Raw genomic sequence first — 20,456 nt, 5'->3', positions numbered from 1 at the left:
AAGCAAAGCTGACAAGTTCGCCTCTGGTGCTCCGTGTGCGTTTCGTAACTTTGAACTTTCGTAACAAAAAACTCCGCGACCAAGTGCCCGCGCTCCTCCGTTAGGGACCGTCGCAAATGTACGGGGTTTTATGAAAACGAGACTCAACTACCTCGCTTATGAACCTCATCATTTTTACACTAACATAACGTCTCAGCAGTGGCAGAACCTTCTCTTGACTTGAAAAAATGCCACACAGTTTTGCCCATGTCGAAAGTATATATTTTTGCAAAGAATAACTTTCAGGATATGACACACCCGGTACGAGAAGAGATATTTTAGACACACTCTTTGGAGATTTGGCAAATGAAACGTTGAATTCTTACGGTACTATATAAAGTGTGAGGGGGGTGTGGCTGTATTCTCGGGCAGGATCGTCGAGAGCGTAGTGTGTGGAAGGTGAGGCTGCGAGTTGCGACGTAGGTCTAATTTAAAGCCCAGCGGGGGAAGAAGTAAAGTCCCAGAGCCCCACGCGAGAGGGCCGCTGGGAAACGCAAATTAAGTCCTTGCTCTAGTTTAAACAGTTGTCAATAAATCCTTCAACTCGTGTGGTAGACGAAGTTAGAAAAAAAATGCAGTTGCAGCTGCAGGAGTTGCACGTTTGCGGACCTGATTGCGTGGTCGTGGAAGTGAATCAGACTTAGTGCTCGCAGTCGACAGTGTTTTTTTCACTTTATTGTTGTGCATATTCGTAAAACTCAACGGCACGCTTGTTCCGAGCGAAATTGGCCGTCTTCGATTACTACAGTAACTGTTAGGGTTAGACGTGCAGCGTGACTGCAGCAGCATCATCATGGGGGTGAATTAAATGCGTGGTGGTTCCGCAGCGGAAAAGAACGTGTCTGTTGTTGTCCGTCATCAGGTATTTCACTCGTGCTCGGACTCCACCGAAGATCATGGCGGCTCAGCTGCTGCGGACTCCCCTGCTATCCACCGCCGTGATCCGAAGCGCCTCCACGGGGACGCTGGAGGTGAAGGGGCCCCTCAGTTTCTGGGGTGGGGGCAGAGTGAACCCGCTGGACACGAAGAAGGCCGAACCCGTTTACGAACCTGCCACCGGTACGTCCCTCGACCCTCCTCCCCCGAGTTTCTCCTCCGGACATTTCGCCTTCTGATCATGTACCCGTTGCGGTGGTATTAAGTGACAAGTCAGGGTTATCCAGTAGCGAAGGCTAAGATTTAATAATGACGCACGTAAACTGGTTCATGATCGTGGAACATGAGCCTAAAAAAAGAGGCATCTGCATAGACAGAACTAAATGGTAAATAATACTACAGAGACATGCGTCGCTTATCGATAAGTTCTGAGAAATGCGTTGTTGTTACGCGATTTCGTCGTTGTGCGATCATCGTAGAGTGTACGTATCCAAGCCTGGATAATTATAGCCTCGATCATCATGGCGTGTACTGTACAGGCCTGGATGGTATAGCCTCGATCATAGAGTGTACTTAGAAGCCTCGGTGTTTTACAGGCAACTTTTTTTTTTAAATGGAAAGAGCACACTGTTAAATAACGAAAAAAGTACAGCAAATAAATAAACCAGTAACATAGATGTTTATCATTATCAATGAATGTAACAGTATCAGTATTGATACAACAGTATCAATGTAAAGAAGATTACAGCAGATAGTTCAGACTGCTGGAAGAATCATCGGCACATCCCCCACAGCTCTCCAAGAACTGCACTCCTCCAGAGTCAGTAGGGCTAGCAAAATCATTCTAGACCCCTCACATCCAGGCCACTTACTCTTCGAACCTTTGCCATCTGGCAGGCGCTACAGAGCACGGAGCACCAGGACAGCCAGGCACAAGAAAAGTTTCTTTCCTCAGGCCGTCTACCTCATGAACAGCTAAACCCCCCCCCAGAGAGTAAACCAGTGCAATACACAATGCTATTTATCTTTATACTTATAACTATTTATCACATCATATCTCTTACTCACACTCCCTTGCATTTGTATAGAACGTACCTGTACATACATACAATGTCTAGTGACCATTTTTGTATATTGGGCACTTTTATATTTTTATATATTTTTTTATCCTTCATTCACATATTCTATCTTCTCATCTGTCTTGTCACTGTCATTCTGTCTGTGCTGTGGAAGTTTCTGTCACCAAGACAAATTCCTTGTATGTGTGAACATACTTGGCAATAAAGCTCGTTCTGATTCTGATGTACATAAATGTATGTGCTATACTTTTATACGACTGGCAGCGCAGCAGGTTTGTTTGCACCACGAACACGAGTAACACGTTGCGCTACAACGTAGCTAGTCGGCAATTTTCCAGTTCCATTATAATCTTATCAGACCACCATGGTATATGCGATCAGTCGTTAAGCGGCACATGACAGTCTGTAACCCCTTTCCTCTTGAACCTGCACCTCAAGCCCACCTTTCAGGTGAACAGCAGAGACTTGACCCCTCTATGGTCCCCCCACGATCAGAATGGATTACCAGGCCACTAAAGGTGTCTGGCACCACACACTGTACAACTCCACAGGTAAAATGTATCCAGTCATCATTTATGACATTTGAAATCTTTATTCAATAAAGAAATTCTAAAAGCCATCATGCAAATGCTAAGATAAATAATAAAACAAATAAAATCAATAAAACCAACTAATGGAAGGACTGCAGGTGGGGATCTTTATAGCACTAAAAGATGTACCCCAAGGCTGAAAACCATAAATGATTAAGGGAAAGTTGTCCAGAAACTCCACCACTCAATAGGGCCAGTTGCTGACCTGCTCCCAGGGTCTTGCTGTACACCTTACTTAACCCTTCTTGGGTGTTTTCCTTTCCATAATCCGTCTCCCCTGTCGGCATTTTAGTAGAACAGGTGAATGGTACAAATACATTTTAAAAAAATACGCAAAATATACAAACACAGTTAAGAAAATTAATAAATACCGGCATACCTGGGCTGACTATACCATCAATAAATACGCAAACACACACACACACACGCTGGCCGAAGGCTCTCGTCCCAAGGGGGGTCGCGACGACCCAAAGCATAACCCGACAATGCAGGCGTAAGGCTGGAGGGGGAGAGGACACACCCAGGACGGGATGCCAGTCCGTCGCAAGGCACCCCAAGCAGGATTTGAACCCCTAGACCAACCAGAGGGCAGGACCTGGCCAAACCCGCTGCACCACCGTGCCCCCCCCCCCCCGTTAATAAATAAAATAAGTACATATAAAAACACCACACAGGTAGTCAACAATAAAGTGCTATAAATTGTAAGTAATAGTGCAGTTAAAGTGAATTAAAATAGATATAAAAACCCTCCACCTAACACAACACTTACAAGATATTGCAACCTGTTTTTGGTGAATGTAAGTGCCAAGGGACATGCACACTTATTTACTTTACCCAGCATCCTCTGTTTTACACCATCTGTTTGGTTCAGTGACTCTTCCCACTCGGAGGGAGGACCCTTCAGTAACGTGGGTCACTACGGTATAACTATGGACTCCTTGTGTTTTAAAGTACTGGGGATTCCATGATTAAGTGCATGTTAGACTCCTCTAGCTGAGTTGCGTAGGAGCTGAGTGCCTTATTTCAGTGTGCGGTGGCTGTGTGTCATATTATACGGCGCCGCTGTACGACGCTAATCTGGGCTGAAAGTGTCTTTTCCCAATGGGATCGATAATGGGGCTGTTGTTCCACTCTTTAAACCTAGTTTTCACTTATCTTGTAGTAAATCGTATCTTTCGGTAGGCAGAACTGTAAGTTTAGAACAGAAGTATCATGGATAACTTTTTAAATGATTTTTAAAGTGAAATATATGCAGGGTGCTACATCACGTGAGTCGAACATGGAGCAGCCGGAGGCAACATTGATTTTAAAATACAAGTGAAATTGCATAGATCCCATGTTATCATTCATTTGTGATATGGTCTGTACAGATAAGCCTTTATCTGCATCAACCTTTGGGCTTTAAGGTTTTTCTCCTTCATTTTATTACCCGAAGTGTAAATGCTAGCAGCACAATAAAAAGATTGAAGGGGATCAAAGAAGTTTTGGGACAGGTGGAGTACAAGATGATCACTCCTTTTGATATTCTGCCTTCTTTTTATGCTGTGCGTATAGGACGTGTCCTGTGTGATATGGTGCCATGTGGTCCTGACGAGGTAGAGCAGGCTGTAAAAAATGCGCATGCAGCATACCTGAAATGGAGCAAGCTGGCAGGTATGGAGAGGGCCCGGGTTATGCTGGAAGCTGCTCGCATTATCAGGGTAAGGATGCTAGACTGTCAGAGCCACATGTTTGTAGCAGACCTGCTATATACTGTATATGTCCAACTTTTCTCAAGCTTTACATATGCTACAGGTGTGTGATACCGCATTGCTAATTAAACACTTGTGTTTGGTTGTTGCGAACAGGAGCAGAGAGATGAGATTGCCAAGGTAGAGGTCATCAACAATGGCAAATCCATCACAGAGGCACGTGTGGACATAGATGTGGCCTGGCAGTGCATTGAATATTATGCAGGCCTGGCAGGCACATTGTCAGGTGAGCACAGGTAATGGCTATACTGTGAGGTTTTCTTTAAAAAAAAATTATTCTGGTGTCAAAATAACCTTGCGTGTTAATTTTCTGCTCTCAGGCCAGCATATTCAGCTTCCAGGGGGCTCCTTTGCTTATACCAGACGAGAGCCCCTGGGCGTGTGTGTTGGTATCGGTGCTTGGAACTACCCTTTTCAGATTGCAGCCTGGAAATCTGCCCCAGCCCTGGCCTGCGGTATTTCTCCACACACACACACACACACAGCTTGCAAGAGTAGAAGATGTGGGGTCAACAACCAGTGTTTTTCTTTTTTTTTTTTTTTTTTTTCCCCTAATGATCTTATATGGAATATTACAGTTAAATAACTTTTTCCATTTTTCATATGATTAAAATCAAGATGTTGTTAGTTATATCTCAGTCATAGGAAAAACTACTTTGAGCATTTAAGACAGGATTTGGTCTATACACTACTATATACTACTTAGTATGTTCAGTTATTCCAGAAGGGCTTTACTGTTTTTACTACTAAATTTTATTTAGTAGTTGCCTATTTAAATGGACACATTTCTTGTATTCACGTCAAAAAGACTTTTAGATCAGGACTGGGGAGGTGATCGGCATCTTACTCTCCTATCCTTTGTGTTACCACAGGCAATGCCATGGTTTTCAAGCCCTCTCCCATGACCCCAGTGACAGCAGTCATGCTGGCAGAAATCTACGCCCAGGCAGGCGTTCCAGAGGGGCTCTTCAATGTGGTTCAGGGTGGAGCAGAAACGGGTTCCCTGCTCTGTCACCACCCCATGGTGGCCAAGGTTTCCTTTACTGGAAGTGTTCCAACCGGCAAGAAGGTACTACTAACGCCAGTGGTTTCTATAAGTGCTTAGAAAATAGCTTGTTCTATAGGAAACCCATACTATGGTGCATGTCTAGCTAAAATCTCTACTAATATAGATTCAAATCCCTTCTTCCAGATCATGGAGATGTCTGCTAAAGGGGTAAAGCCTGTAACTCTAGAGCTGGGAGGAAAGTCTCCGCTTATCATCTTCAAGGACAGTGAGCTGGAAAATGCTGTGAAGGGAGCTCTTATGGCTAATTTCCTTAGCCAAGGAGAGGTATGTACCCAGTGCACCCATTTTGCCCTGCTGTGGTTGTTTTGTTTCCCAATAGGCAGTGCCATGCCAGTCTTCAGATTCCAAGCATCATTTTGAGTATTTAGCTGCCATACTTTGTCGATCTGCAGGTGTGCTGTAACGGAACAAGAGTGTTCGTTCAGCGGGAAATTATGCCCCAATTCTTGGAGGAGGTGGTTAAGAGGACGAAGGCCATCCCTGTAGGAGACCCCCTGCTGGATGGAACCCGTATGGGAGCTCTGATCAGCCGGCCACATCTGGAACGGGTTCTGGGTTTTATCAGCGAGGCCAAAAAACAGGTACTGCAGCCATGTAGTGCGTTGTTGTTTTAAAAGGTCAGTAGTTAAAATCCAGTATTCTCTATCCAATTTTATGTAAATTTATATATATATATTATATAGTGCGTGTGCGCGCATGTGTATTACACTGATCAGCCAAAACATTAAAACCACCTGCCCAATATTGTGTAGGTCCCCCCTAAGCCGCCAAAACAGCTCTGACCCGTCACAGCATGGATTCCACAAGACCTCTGAAGGTGTCCTGTGCTATCTGGCACCAAGATGTTAGCAGCAGATCCTATTAAGTCCTGTAAGGTGCAAGGTGGGGCCTCTATTGATTGGACTTCTTTTTCCATACCATCCCACAGATGCTTCATCGGATTAAGATCTGGAGAATTTGGAGGCCAAGTCAACACCTTGAACTTGTTAACAATTTTTACAATGTGGCATTATCCTCGTGAAAGAGGTCATTGCCTTCAGGGAATACTGTTGCCATGAAGGGGTGTTTGTAGTCTACAGCAGTCTTTAGGTAGGTGGTATGGGTAATGGTAATATCCACATGACTGCCAGGAATCAAGGTTTCCTAGCAGAACATTGCCCAGAGCATAACATTTCCTCCACCGGCTTGTCTTCTTCCCATAGTACATCCTGCTGCCATCTCTTCTCCCGGTAAATGATCCACATGCACCCGGCCATCCACATGATCTAAAAGAAAATGTGATTCATCAGACCAGGCCACCTTCTTCCATTGCTCCATGGTCCAGTTCTGACGTTCACGTGCCCATTGTAGGTGCTTTCGGCGGTGGACAGGAATCGGCATGGGGCACTCTGACCCATCTGTGGCTACGCAGCCCCATACGCAGCAAGCTGCGATGCACTGTGTGTTCTGACACCTTTCTATCACGGCCAGCATGAAGGTTTTTAGCAATTTGTGCTACAGAAGCTTTTCTGTGGTATCGGACCAGACAGGATAGCCTTTGCTCCCCACGTTAATCAGTGAGCCTTGGGTGCCCATGACTCTGTCACCGGTTCACCGGTTGTCCTTCCTTGGACCACTTTTGGTAGGTACTAACCACTGCATACTGGGAACACCCCACAAGACCTGCCGTTTTGGAGATGCTCTTACCCAGTCGTCTAGCCATCGCACTTTGGCCTTTGTCAAAGTCGCTCAGATCTTTACATTTGCCCAGTTTTCTGGCTTTCGACACATCAAATTCAAGAACTGACTGTTCACTTGCTGCCTAATGTATCCCACCCCTTGACAGGTACCATTGTAATCAGATAATCAATGTTATTCACTTCACTTATCAGTGGTTTTAATGTTTTAGCTGATCTGTGTGTGTGTATATATTTTATTGTGTGTGTGCGCGCGCGCATATATATATATACATATACAGTATATCCCTACATACTTCAACATTGTTATTCAAAGGTACTCAATTAAAAAATGCATTCTGAAAGGATTACTTTTAGGTCTGTGCAACAAACTACTAGTTGCGGGGTGTGTGGTGGCGTGGCAGGTTTGACCGGTTCCTTGCTGTGTGGTTGGTCTGGGGTTCGAGTCCTGCTTGGGGTGCGCAGTGGCTCCATGTTTCTCCCTGCATTTGCCTCCCCTGATGTGCAGAGGAAGGATCTGGCAACCCACCTCTGTTCCTTCCTTGACTTTCCTTGAAAACCACGCGTGTGGTCGCTATGGGTCAGGTTTGAATCGGCACCTTGCATCCATGCAATGAACTGTTTGCCTCCATTGTTTCAGGGAGCCAAAGTGCTTTGTGGAGGGGAACCCTTTGTGCCCAGTGACTCCAAACTAAAGGGTGGTTATTTCATGACTCCATGTGTGTTAGGTAAGCTTTCATCTGACTTAAGAACCTTTGGATATCAGGGCTCTGCAGTAGTTTTTACTACTATGTAGTTGTATCAATGTCATTATTCTTTGGTTTACAACTGCATAATACACACCACATTTTGGGAGATGCCGGGTTAAGGCAATCGAATGTGCAGGTCCTCCTTTCGTCCTCCAAACCATACACATCCAGCATGATCCCTTTAATATATGCAATCAAACAGTTATGTGATGGACTGACATCCTGTCCAGGGTGTATGCCTTCTAGGGGTGGGCGATACTGCAAAATTTGGTATCGATCCGATATCAAGTAAATACAGGGCCAGTATCGCCGATATTGATACCGATACTTCTTAATTTTAAAAGCTTGCACTTGAACTTACATGTACTTTCCTGTAGGGAAGAGCAGTGTGTCATGATTTATGAGGTGAATGCATCAATACACTAAATCTGAATACATTTTCATGACATGACCACTAAAAGATTTTGTGATTTGTGCTCTCGGCGCACCTGTAATTAATCATGTGTATGTTAAAACCCAGGACAGATTTTAAGCACTTTTAAGCAAAAAAAAAAAAAAGAAAAATTTATTATAAATTATTAAAATATAATTTTATTTATTAAAATAAATTAAAGTGCAAATAACTCAGCAAAAGCACAAATTACTATTGGCTCTAATTTTCAATCTTTGGCTTTTTACCTCGAAAAGCCCTCCTGTGCCCAAGGGAATATTCGGAGTTCTCTTTTTCGTGTTTTTTTTATGTGTTTGTATAAGTTGGTGGTGTTGCCACAGTAGCGAATAGCCTCCCTACACACATCGCAGTTTGCAATGTTTTCATTTACAGCCGTAAAATAACTCCACACGACGCTCCTCTTTCTTTCTGCCGTGCCGTCTCTCACTCACCGCAGCCAAAACTGTCTGCTTGCGCTTGGCACCGCCGAGTCACGTGATGACAAGACAACAAAACACAGCGGAGCAGGGGAGGAGGAGTAACGTGTGCATGCGAGATGTTAAAAGAGCGGCGTATGCACACACAGATATGTCTACCCTTTGATGAAACAGGAGCGATGTACTGAGCGTAGGGGAGAGAAACTTAAACCAAAGTATCGATCTCATCGGGCTAGTATTGATCCAATACCAACGTTGGTATCGATACTATCGATATTAGGATCGATCCGTCCACCCCTAATGCCCTCATCCTTGCACCCAGTGCTTCTGGGAGAGGCTCCGAATCACCGTAACCCTCATCAGGACAAGCAGTTATTGAAAATGGATGGATTTCCATGCTTTTTCCATTCATGGTAAAATTTAAGTGTTTGGGCCTGTTAATTGTCTAATCAGTATAGATACTGTAGGTCTGATATGACAACAATGGACTATTACTCTTCCTAAATGTACTTCTAGTAGGGAGCAGAAAGCAGCACCTCATGACTTGGAGGTCCTAGATTTGAATTGTACTTTGTGATGTGCTACTCATGAGAAAGGTACTTGTCATTAACTGTTCCAATAAAAATTACACAGATTTACTTATTTATAGGGCTGGTTAAGTAATTTTAACATGGCAAGTTGCTTTGCAAAAGCTAACTGAATAAATGTAAAGGCTAAAAATGCTCATTCATCCCACTGTTGGGTTGCCTACTGGATGTAAAGAAAATATTGAAATTTCCTGTGCTAGTTAGTCAGCCTTGACAGTCCGTGTTTGTTTATTCCAGACAACTGCAGAGATGACATGACGTGTGTTAAAGAGGAGATCTTTGGCCCTGTCATGTCTGTGCTGCCCTTTGACACTGAGGAGGAAGTAATTGAAAGAGCCAATAACACAACATTCGGCTTGGCAGCTGGGGTCTTCACAAGGTAAAGTATTCTCCAGAAGGTGAAAATGATACAATTAATATGAATAAAATGACATCTTTGGAGTTTAAGTGGAGTGGTTGATTTAATTCACTGCCTTGGTATCACCCACCTTCCACCATAACTTTGCTTACAGGGACGTAGCACGTGCCCATCGTGTGGCTGAAAACCTTCAGGCAGGGACCTGTTTCATCAACAACTACAACATAAGCCCTGTGGAGGTGCCTTTTGGAGGCTATAAGATGTCAGGTATGGGATCAGGTTACGCAAGGAAGTTCATTTTTCCTTCTAATTCGCTAAGGAATTTGATCTTCTAGTGTATTTTATCTTTTATTGCTAAATAATATGTGGACTACCAACACACCACACAATTCTGGCTTGTACACAAATTTGGTGAGTTTTTTCATATTTAACATTAGTTTGAGGATGACAAATTTGAATCTCTTCTACATTACCACAGGAGACTGATCACGTTTTCTGAGTGGTAATGCTTACTGTTGCTTCCTTTTTCTTTTAAAGGTTTTGGTCGAGAAAATGGCCAGGTGACAATCGAATACTATTCACAACTGAAGACTGTGGTGGTTGAGATGGGTGATGTGGAAAGTCTCTTCTAACTGTGTGGGGCTGTTTTCAGTGTCTGGAGTTACTTTTGGTATGGAACAGACATCATTAAAAGTTAATCTTAAGTGCCTTTAGTGTACTGATGCAATGAAACTAGTAATGATGGCAGAATAGCGCAACATTAATTTCATATTTAGCTGTGGAGGAATGTTTACATTTCTTCATTTAGAAGACTTTTCTCCAAAGCAACTTCCAACATGCACTATGTAGTAGTATCAGCCCATGCCTTATTCACCCAAGCTGACTTACACTGCTATATACATTACTTACAATGAGTCACTCATCCATGTACCAGCGAAACACTTTGTCAGTCTCTCGCACACAGTAGATGATTTTAAAGTCGACAATCCACCTGAACAGCATGTCTTCAGACTGCAGGAGGGAACCCGGGGAGAACATGCAAACTCCATACAGACTGAGTGGGGATCAAACCCACATCTCCTCATGCCACCCCGGTGCAATGAAACATCAACTCTACTCCCTGTGCTATAAACGCACATATAATACGTAGAGACTCTCTTGTAAGTTTTACCGTGATATAAGCATGTAGAATAATGCATGACTAGCACTGGCTAATAAAATATCTTGCTTGTCAGACCTGACATTTCCCTTTAATTACCAAACAGGTCATTTGAAATTTACTTTGCAGTTAATTACGATGTGCAATGTTTTTAAAATGTTAAACATTTATGTATTTTACCGTGACCGGTACAAGTAAGATCAAAGCACATTCTGTAATATGTTGGTTTTGTTTTCCTCATTTGTAAACTCGTATCGCTTCATCCACTGCAAAGGCTGCAACATTGGGAAATTTTACATTGTATCATTTTTGTAAAAGCTTTCTTATATCAGGAGAATTTTCTCCCCCTTTTAATTCCAATAAATGCTGTTAGTAACTACAACCCAATATGGAAGCTCAGTTGACACATTTTGAGCCACTTGTTGATATTTGTTGGAATTATTTTGTCCGTCAGTTGCAAAACATGCCATTTTAATGTTTCAGCTGAAAAACGTGTATGTATTTGGATAACTGAAAACTGTTACAGCCGAAAATATTAACATGGCCAGGTACCATCTTTCCAAAAAGACGACTGCAGGTCTCTTTAGTGAAATAACTATTTAGGTCATTCTGAAACTAAAATAATGTCATTTAAAAATTAAGAAATTGCATACATTGATCTAAAATCTATTTATATTAGTTTGCCCAACTTTAACAAGTTGTGGTAGAATTAAAATGCAAATCCCAAAAACTAAATGGGAACAGCAACTGGCAGTCAGTTTTAGCTCTCTGCCTGAGCTGCATGAATAAATGGGAAAGACAAGCTGTTAACTCTTGAGGAGGGTTGGTGTACCTCAACGGTTGACCAACATAATCTTGTACAGCAGAGCAACGAGCAGAAATGAATGTTCTGGAGCTTAAGAGAATAATAAGACAAGAGAGAAGCATCTAATGAATTCTTCTAATGAATGAAAGTCTTCGACATCGTTCTGGAAGTTACTGGAAAGTGCTATGTGATCATAAAATAAGATAACTTTGTCTGTTTGCACAAAAATTTGTCTTGCTTCACCAGCTCAGCAATCAATCTACCTCAGACATCACACAAAACAATAAAAAGCCATTACGTAAATACAAATCCACAGAAACAGCCTGAATAAATAGCGCATTTAGTGCAGGTACCTGTGATATGACCTTTGGACCTTAACACCTTGCTCTATGTAGATTCGCAATTTCAGAGTGTACCATCTCTACCAGTAAATTGCTGTGGCCTTGTGCGTTTCATAGAACTAAAAAATTAGATAGCAGTAAGCATTAAAATACAAAGTATATAGCTAGTTTATTGTAGATCTGTTGTCACTATCTTGAGTAATATTGCAGATCTTATCTTGACACTGAAATTCTGGCTAGAAAGCAGAGCAGAGCTTGATACTTAATTAGTGAATATGGTAGTTATGCTTGCTGCATAACTACCTTCTGCATTTTTGTACTGAGGATTATGTAGACTTAGAATGAAATCCTTTAACAGACAACACAAAAGTGAAGAGTGGGCAGGTATGAAGTCATACATTTTAGAGGTATGATGGCTGAGTAGTCAATACTGTATACATTGTATGTTAAATGAACCACACTGCTGATTCCAGTCGAAAGCAGTGATGTGTCATAAAGAGGAACAGGCACGCAGGAGGGACAGAATCCGAAGTGTACACACACGCAAGGCCAACACAATGCATCCACAATACACAATTAGAGAATCGGAATACAGAATGTATGCACAAACAAGACTTAATACATGGAATGTACAACACTCCAGAAGTCTCCAGGCCAACACCCTATAACGTGGAAAAAGCAGCCAACTTGACTGCAAAATTAGGGAAATATCTTGATGGTATTCACAAATTCCATCCACCAGTAAATTACACACAAGCACACACATCATCTGAAACCGCTTGTCCCATACGGGGTCGCGGGGAACCAGAGCCTAACCTGGCAACGCAGGGCGTAAGGCCGGAGGGGGAGGGGACACACCCAGGATGGGACGCCAGTCCGTCGCAAGGCACCCCAAGTGGGACTCGAACCCCAGACCCACCGAAGAGCAGGACCCACTCCAACCCACTGTGCCACTGTGCCCCCCCCCATCAGTAAATTACAATAAATGGCAACTACGTTCCTAGAATGTGGTCAATCGTTTGGCGTAACATTACATTACACACTAATGTTACCTTTTGTTGGGCTTTTTTCAGTCGAGATAATTCACCGAAGAGAATCAACCTTCAAAACAGACAACCCACCGGCTCCTTGACTTACGAACACCATCGTAACCAGAAGTGTGCTTTTAACTCGATTTTCATTACTTCAATCACTAGGAAAAGCTACAGAATACAATCGTCCCTCCATTTATTCACACTGGTTACCCTCTAGAAAAACCTCAGAAAAAGCCATAATTAAAAAGTAACACTTTCATCCATTCTTGGATATTATTGTTCAGGTCAAGGTCCAAACCACGGTGAGGCAGGGAGCGAACCTACCTCTGTGCAGCCCAGGCGCTGGGACGCTGGGACACGGGGACACGGACGGACACGGACGGACACGCGCGCGCACTTGTCCCGAGCGGGGTCGCGGCGAACCGGAGCCTAACCCGGCAACACAGAGGCAAGGCTGGAGGGGGAGGGGATATATACCCAGGACGGAACGCCAGTCCATCACAAGACACCCCAAGCGGGACTCGAACCCCAAACCCGCCGCGCCCCTAGCTAGAGAGATACTTCCCATGATAAAGTTAAACTTGGAAGAAATTGTAAAGTCCAAATTATGTCGGTATAAAACACAACAGCCATGTTCTCTACAAACCGGTAAACAATTAGACTAGAAATACTTAAAAAGTTTAAAAAAATTAAATATTATGTGACAACCTGGAATTTTTAGTTAGCCATTAGGTTATATATATATATATATATATATATATATATATATATATATATATATATATATACTTTAAGGTTATATACGTTGCAATGAAACTGACGTGCGAGAGCCTCCTCAGAGAGGGGACTAACGCAAAAGGCAGCTTTTTATGAAAAGTGTGAATTCCCAAAATGTACACTAAAATGCGCGTTAATGTAACTTAATATCAGAGTAAAGCCGGGGTAAATGTGAATCGCTTCAGAAACTAAGCATTTGATCCAGTCCCGCTGCTACAGGCTATTCGGTAATGAAATATTTTTGACAAGAACTACACTCACCACGTAAACGCGTGACGAGAAAAAAAGAGCATTTTACACACCCCCTCAGACGAAGTTTAAAAAGACAGGGAGAGGGAAGGCGGCGAGTTCTAGTTTTCCCCAGAGAACGGTTCTGCAAAGAGAGACGCAAGCACTTTTGCAAGAACGGTAAGACCGACGTATTACTCACTCACTGTACTATCGACACACAAACTTGCATGGCGACAAACCTCTCAAGATAATTGCCTCGTCTTCCGCGCGGTGTGAGTGTCGACGGCTAATATAACTTAAAGATAGTTGCGTAACTTCACCGTTCGTTGACTAATTTTAAATGTCTTTTTATCGTATGCAAACTAAGGTGCAGTTTCGCCGCGGTGCGTCACAACGCGCGTATTCCAGCTTTAGGCTCTTTAACGCGTTCGGGCGTGTCTCTGTCTCTTTGGCTGTTCCGACAGTGATGTTGGGGGGAGGAAGGATCCCAGATTTTCGCACAACGACGGGCGAACACCCAGTTTTCTGTTGGTCGCTGGGCTCCTCAAATTTATTTCGGGCTTTCTTTTTTGTTCATTTGGCAGAAGTGTATTGGTATGCACTATTTATTTGTACATTTTAGTAATGCCCCTATGGCTCTTCCTGATATTAATAAATTCCCCCTCTGGGCATGACTACAGAAGACATTTGGGAGCGCAGTTAAATACGGCCAATAGTCCTCATCAATTATTGATTTATTTATACCCCCACCGACCGGGGGTTGTGGTTACTGTTACATAAGGCCATCCCGTACGAAGGATTGGAAGTTTCCAAATGCTGCCAGAGGGCAATGAATCGGCAGAAATTTGCAACTTGTTACCCATAATAATAAATGTCTGCAGTGACTTAACTTACATTAGTATTTTAATCCTCCATCTAGATGTTGCAAATTAGAATTAATAATTGCTTACTAATACTAGCATTTCTGACTGCTAGTATTAATTTGGACCCAATGGGGTTAAGTGTTCTGATTTGCTTAGTTTTTTTTTTTTTTTTTTTTCCTAGCTGGTGTCTAGAATTTCCTAGTTGGGAAGGATAGTACTAACCCCCTATGCCACCAGCTGTCCCTGTACTTACTTTGGCTTGAATTGCTCTGCTAAAATTACTCAGCTGTATAAAAGGTAAATAATTGTAGGTAACTTAATAGTGCAGGTTGCTTCGGATAAGTGGCAGCTAGATGAATAAGTATTTGTTGTACTTGGATAACAATTTAATTGCTGATGTTGGTTATTTTTTAATGTAACACTTGATTACCTTCAAGAGATGTTTCAGTGTTTTGTTTGCGATGCTCTAAATTAGTCTTTTCAGGTGACTTGCTTATAATTTGACGGTACCGAAGATGGCCCAGCTGCTGCGGACTCCCCTGCTCTCCCCTGCTGTGATCCAGGGTGCCTCCACTGGCACCCTGGAGGTGAAGGGACCCCTCAGTTTCTGGGGTGGGGGCAGAGCCAACCCACTGGACACAAAACATGCCGAACCGGTTTATGAGCCTGCTACCGGTGTGTACGTTGTCCTTCTCCGCACCCACCTTAAGTATTCCTTCACGTCTCGCTATCTGCAGTGTATTTGCTAAGGTGGAGGCTCTATAAAGATTAAAGAAAGGCTTTGTGACAAATGTCTAATTTTTAATAGCACTGAGTATGTTTTTGTAATGTTTCAAATGTCTATGGCTCATTTGTTATGCACATAACAGTACAAACATTAAAATCAAGAGACAATTTTAAAAAAAAAAATATGGGCGGCACCCCCTTCCCCCCCACCAGGCCGTGTTCTGTGCGAATTGGTTCCATGTGGACCTGAGGAGGTAGACCAAGCTGTTAAAAGTGCTCATGCTGCGTATCTGAAATGGAGTAAGATGTCGGGTATGGAAAGGGCCCATGTGATGCTGGAGGCTGCACGCCTTATCAGGGTAAGTATGCCTGGCTGAACATCTTCGGAAGATTCCAACGTCTAGTTGTTTATCCTCAATTTCTATAACGGTTACTATGAGCTATGAAGTTGGTGTCACAATGATTAAATTATTGCACATTTGCTTGTCGAACAGGAACGGAAAGATGAGATTGCCAAGGTTGAGGTTATCAACAATGGCAAATCCATCATAGAGGCAACTGGAAATGTACAAGGTGCTGCACAGTGCATTGAATACTTTGCTGGCCTCGCTGGCACATTGGCAGGTGGGTACTGAGAACAGCTTAACCTGGAAGAGCAAAAAATCAGCAAAACACAATTTGCAATTGAACATCTTGAGAATAAGTGGAAGAGCAGAAGGGGGGAAGAAGGCTTCTGAAATATCAGATTTCAGTTGAATCCAAAATGTATACAATTTGTTTTCTCAATCTATTTTCATGTTTGTCTTTTAGGCCAACATATCCAGCTTTCAGGAAATGCCTTTGCGTATACACGACGTGAGCCCTTGGGAGTGTGTCTGGGTATTGGGGCTTGGAACTTCCCCTTCACCATTGCAGTTATGAAATCTGCCCCTGCCCTTGCCTGTGGTATGTCTTTCAGTACCACTTGAAATCTACTTTTGACTTCCCTCAGACATGGCAGTTTATTCCTTGTGCAATAAGGAATATAGCCAGTGATTTGGCTGTGATTTCCCCTTTCTGTAGAAGTGGTTATGCATTCAGGAACCGCTGCCTTAAAATTTTCTGACTGAGAAAGGAGTGGCCATCTGTCACCAACATTTAACAGTAGGGGTAACTTGAACTCCTGTATGACTTCCCACTGAATACCTCTGGCCTGCTGGATTATTAAATTTCCTGGAAACCTCACAAATGGTGCAGCTGGTGGTCTACACTAGATGCACATGTCACTTTTTTTAGATGAACTCTTACTGGTGTGTCAAATGAGAACTGAGATGAACAGCATCTTGTTCTATCCTTTTGTTTTACTACAGGCAATGCCATGATATACAAGCCCTCTCCCATGACCCCCCTGACAACAGTCATGCTGGCAGAAATCTACACCCAGGCAGGCGTTCCAGAGGGGCTCTTCAATGTGGTTCAGGGTGGAGCAGAAACGGGTTCTCTCCTCTGTCACCACCCCATGGTGGCCAAGGTTTCCTTTACTGGAAGTGTTCCAACCGGCAAGAAGGTACTACTAACGTGGTTGGCGTTGCAATCCAGTCTAAGACTGGGCTGCAACATGAGATTACAAGCTGTAACAGTTTCAATGACTAATTTTGGTACAGTAAACACATGCATTGCATGTATTAAAGATGGTTAAAGAATCAAATTGCTTCTGCCAGGTAATGGAGATATCTGCTAAAGGTGTGAAACCTGTTACTTTGGAACTGGGAGGAAAGTCTCCGCTCATCATTTTCAAGGACAGTGAGCTGGAAAATGCTGTGAAGGGGGCTCTTATGGGTAATTTCCTTACCCAGGGGGAGGTATGTCCGTACTGTGCCAATTTTGAGCTCCTTGGTTTGCCTTACATTTCTCCACTCCATGTCACACCTCTCAGATTTGATCTACTTGAGTAGTTGACAGACCAGGCTAAGAATTTATCCTTCTACAGGTGTGCTGTAATGGAACAAGAGTCTTTGTCCAGAGGGAGATCATGCCCCAATTCCTGGAGGAGGTGGTTAAGAGGGCAAAGACCATTACTGTAGGGGACCCCATGCAAATTGCAACTCGTATGGGGGCTCTGATCAGCCGGCCACATCTGGAAAGGGTTCTGGGTTTTATAAGCCAGGCCAAAAAAGAGGTACTACAGAGCTAGTTCATTGAAACTGCTTAACTGCAGAAACAGAGATCCTGTTTTTAAATGTACAGTGTTCCAGTTTCACATTACATATTTCATATCACATTTTTTTTTTTTTTAAAAAAAAACCTCGGTTTTAACAAAGGTACTTGTCTCTGGTTTCAGGGGGCCAGAGTGCTTTGTGGTGGGGAACCCTTTGTTCCCAATGACCCCAACTTAAAGGGTGGCTATTTTATGTCTCCTTGTGTGTTGGGTAAGTCCCTTCCTGATACATAAACACTGGAACTGTAATAGTTTCATTAATGAGTAAACTAGTGCAAGGGGGGATTGGAGTAAGTATGTGTAGATTATGTTGACATAAGATCAAAAGGACAGTTAAACTACTGTCCTGGGTAGAGAGGATTTCACCAGATTAGGGGTTGTTCAGTAAATGGTAATGAAATCAGCCTTGTTTGTTTCATTTTCTTGAAGTTGTGGCAGTCTTGTACTTTTTATTTAGATATTTTTCTGCGAAGTGACTTCCACTGAGCTCTATAGTGTTATCAGCTCACATACCTTATTCACCCAGGTGACTTACACTGTTAGATACACTACTTACAGTGGGTCACTCATCCCTACATCAGTGGAACACACTTTCTGTCACTCCCATACTATGGGGGAACCTGAACAGCATTTCTTTGGTCTGTGGGAGGAAATCCATGTAGACAGGGAGAATGTGCAAACTCCACACAGACTGAGCAGGGACTGAACCAATGTCTTCTTGCACCGCTCAGCTGCTCTGAGCAGTGCTACTCGCTGTCCCGCATATCACGCATGCACCCACCCCCCACCAGTCTAGACTTCAAAGGACCATTCACTGCAGCTTCATTCTCAAGTTTTGTACATATTCCTATAAAGTGCTTGGGTCTTTATGGCCTGGCTGACACTGCTACCAAGTGCAGTAAAGTATTTTCTCAAGGCTGGACAGAGAAAAGGAACCATTTTTCAATTATGTAGACAGTCTACCACATGATACATTGGACTCAGGGATGTCGCTTTACTGTTATAGAAAAGAGCTTTGTAAGAGCCATTGTTGGTTGCTCTCAGTGCTTTCCTACTATTTTGAAAATATTAGCACCTTGAGTATGAAGGAAATCTGTACTAGACCTTGTTATACAACTCCTATGTAACTGTCATTCCTCCGACCTCCCTCAGGGGGATGGAAGGTATAAATTTTCCATGTGACTAAAATTTTTGTCCCCCATGTGTTTCAATACAGGTGGTTTGTAAGACCAGCAACTTGTGTACTGGGTATGGAGAATATTTTTACAGTTCCTGTGCTAGTCAGCTTTAATTCTGTGTGCAATTACTCCAGATAACTGCAGAGATGACATGACATGTGTTAAAGAGGAGATCTTTGGGCCTGTCATGTCTGTGCTTCCCTTTGACACTGAGGAGGAAGTAATTGAAAGAGCCAATAACACAACATTTGGCTTGGCAGCTGGGGTCTTCACAAGGTACAGTATTTTCTAGGAGGTTAAAATGAATGATTTGAAAATACTTATAGCAAGACAGGATTTTGTTAACATTACAAGAGAACAGTAAGAGGGAAATGAATCATTTCCACTGTGGGTGTCTAACTTTGTCTCCCCCCCCCCCCCCCCACCCTATTAAATTATTTGTACAGGGACATAGCACGTGCCCATCGTGTAGTTGAAAACCTTCAGGCAGGGACCTGTTTCATCAACAACTACAACAAAACATCTGTGGAGCTGCCTTTTGGAGGCTATAAGATGTCAGGTATAGGATCAAAAGAATGCTTTTAAATTCCATAGCTTGAAAGTGGGAATTTAAAGTTGCTGAGTTATAGATCAAACTAAAATGTCAAACTTTAACATTACCATGATACAGATTTAAGTAAAATTAACTTCAGCTAACCTAATTTTAAGTGTTCATGATGGACTCGGCATCCTGTTGGTCATAATACTCAGTTTCTCTCCCTTTAAGGTATTGGTCGAGAAAATGGCCAGGTGGCAGTCGAGTACTATTCACAACTGAAGACTGTGGTAGTTGAGAAGGGTGATGTGGAAAGTCTCTTCTAACTTCATATTAGGGAATGGTTTTTCCAGTCCATCCTAGAACAGCTTATGAAGCATTGGTAAAGTACTAATTTGTACTGATGTATGCAACATGGCTAAACATTTAATTGATCTAGTTGGGAATGTATACATGTACTGTAGCTGTTTAACAATGTTACTGTAGTCTTTCTTAATTCCTCATGGTTTAAACTAAGAACTTTCTTCTTGCCAAACTGTTTCAAGTTGTTGCAATTTGGGACTGGTTTAATAAAGTATATTGCAGCCAATATTCCTAGTTGTGACTACTTAAAGTGCCTTGCAAAATCAATCAAGCCTCTTGAGTAGGCATAATTTTCTGTTTTTAAAAAGATGAATTCAAATAGAACTGGTGCAGGAGGTTGAGAGATTCCAACTAGCTATAGTTGGGCTGACCTCCACTCAGTGGCTCTGGAACCAAACTCCTCGATAAGGGGTGGTCTCTCTCCTACTCAAGTTGCACAGGGTGAGAGGTGCCAGGTGAGTGTGGGGATACTCAGAAGCCCCTGGCTGGCTGTCATACAGTTGGAGTTTGTCCCGGTGGACAAGAAGGTTGCCTCAATACGACTTGAGGTCGACTGCCGGAGGACCCCGTCTGGAATGATTTTAACTCCAACCTCCATGAGAACTA

The 20,456-nt window shown here is 42.9% G+C and overlaps 2 protein-coding genes across 5 annotated transcripts; both read left to right on the top strand.

Moving 5' to 3' along the window:
* The first annotated feature begins 372 nt into the window (after positions 1 to 372).
* On the top strand, positions 373 to 11,694 carry LOC108935571 (aldehyde dehydrogenase family 9 member A1-A). Its single transcript, XM_018754313.2, has 12 exons — positions 373 to 438; positions 902 to 1,098; positions 4,139 to 4,284; positions 4,432 to 4,561; positions 4,656 to 4,790; positions 5,208 to 5,404; positions 5,528 to 5,668; positions 5,797 to 5,985; positions 7,721 to 7,808; positions 9,521 to 9,662; positions 9,796 to 9,908; positions 10,179 to 11,694. The coding sequence occupies exons 2-12, from the start codon at positions 936 to 938 to the stop codon at positions 10,271 to 10,273; spliced, it is 1,539 nt and encodes a 512-aa protein (XP_018609829.2). The 5' UTR covers positions 373 to 438; positions 902 to 935; the 3' UTR covers positions 10,274 to 11,694.
* A 2,248-nt stretch (positions 11,695 to 13,942) lies between these two features.
* On the top strand, positions 13,943 to 20,072 carry LOC108935320 (aldehyde dehydrogenase family 9 member A1-A-like). 4 transcript variants are annotated; one of them, XM_018753826.2, is made up of 13 exons: positions 13,943 to 14,165; positions 15,033 to 15,148; positions 15,327 to 15,526; positions 15,791 to 15,936; positions 16,072 to 16,201; positions 16,388 to 16,522; positions 16,927 to 17,123; positions 17,278 to 17,418; positions 17,547 to 17,735; positions 17,898 to 17,985; positions 19,087 to 19,228; positions 19,399 to 19,511; positions 19,719 to 20,072. In XM_018753826.2, the coding sequence occupies exons 3-13, from the start codon at positions 15,367 to 15,369 to the stop codon at positions 19,811 to 19,813; spliced, it is 1,536 nt and encodes a 511-aa protein (XP_018609342.2). In that variant the 5' UTR covers positions 13,943 to 14,165; positions 15,033 to 15,148; positions 15,327 to 15,366; the 3' UTR covers positions 19,814 to 20,072. The 4 variants fall into 4 exon arrangements, with proteins under 4 accessions (XP_018609342.2, XP_018609341.2, XP_018609345.2 ...); XM_018753825.2 differs by lacking the exon at positions 15,033 to 15,148 and having other exon boundaries at positions 13,947 to 14,165; XM_018753829.2 differs by lacking the exons at positions 13,943 to 14,165; positions 15,033 to 15,148 and adding an exon at positions 14,172 to 14,260.
* The last annotated feature ends 384 nt before the right edge of the window (positions 20,073 to 20,456 follow it).

Source organism: Scleropages formosus, chromosome 9, assembly GCF_900964775.1.
Source record: "Scleropages formosus chromosome 9, fSclFor1.1, whole genome shotgun sequence".
NCBI classification, from domain to species: Eukaryota; Metazoa; Chordata; class Actinopteri; order Osteoglossiformes; family Osteoglossidae; genus Scleropages; species Scleropages formosus.
This window is presented reverse-complemented; position numbering and strand designations above follow the sequence as displayed.

Coding starts and splice junctions, on each gene's coding strand:
- LOC108935571 (XM_018754313.2), top strand. CDS start 936: ATGGCGGCTCAGCTGCTGCGGACTCCCCTGCTATCCACCGCCGTGATC. Junction 7,809..9,520: donor CATGACTCCATGTGTGTTAG/GTAAGCTTTCAT, acceptor TGTTTATTCCAG/ACAACTGCAGAGATGACATG. Junction 9,663..9,795: donor GCAGCTGGGGTCTTCACAAG/GTAAAGTATTCT, acceptor CTTTGCTTACAG/GGACGTAGCACGTGCCCATC.
- LOC108935320 (XM_018753826.2), top strand. CDS start 15,367: ATGGCCCAGCTGCTGCGGACTCCCCTGCTCTCCCCTGCTGTGATCCAG. Junction 15,937..16,071: donor AGGCTGCACGCCTTATCAGG/GTAAGTATGCCT, acceptor CTTGTCGAACAG/GAACGGAAAGATGAGATTGC. Junction 16,523..16,926: donor TGCCCCTGCCCTTGCCTGTG/GTATGTCTTTCA, acceptor GTTTTACTACAG/GCAATGCCATGATATACAAG.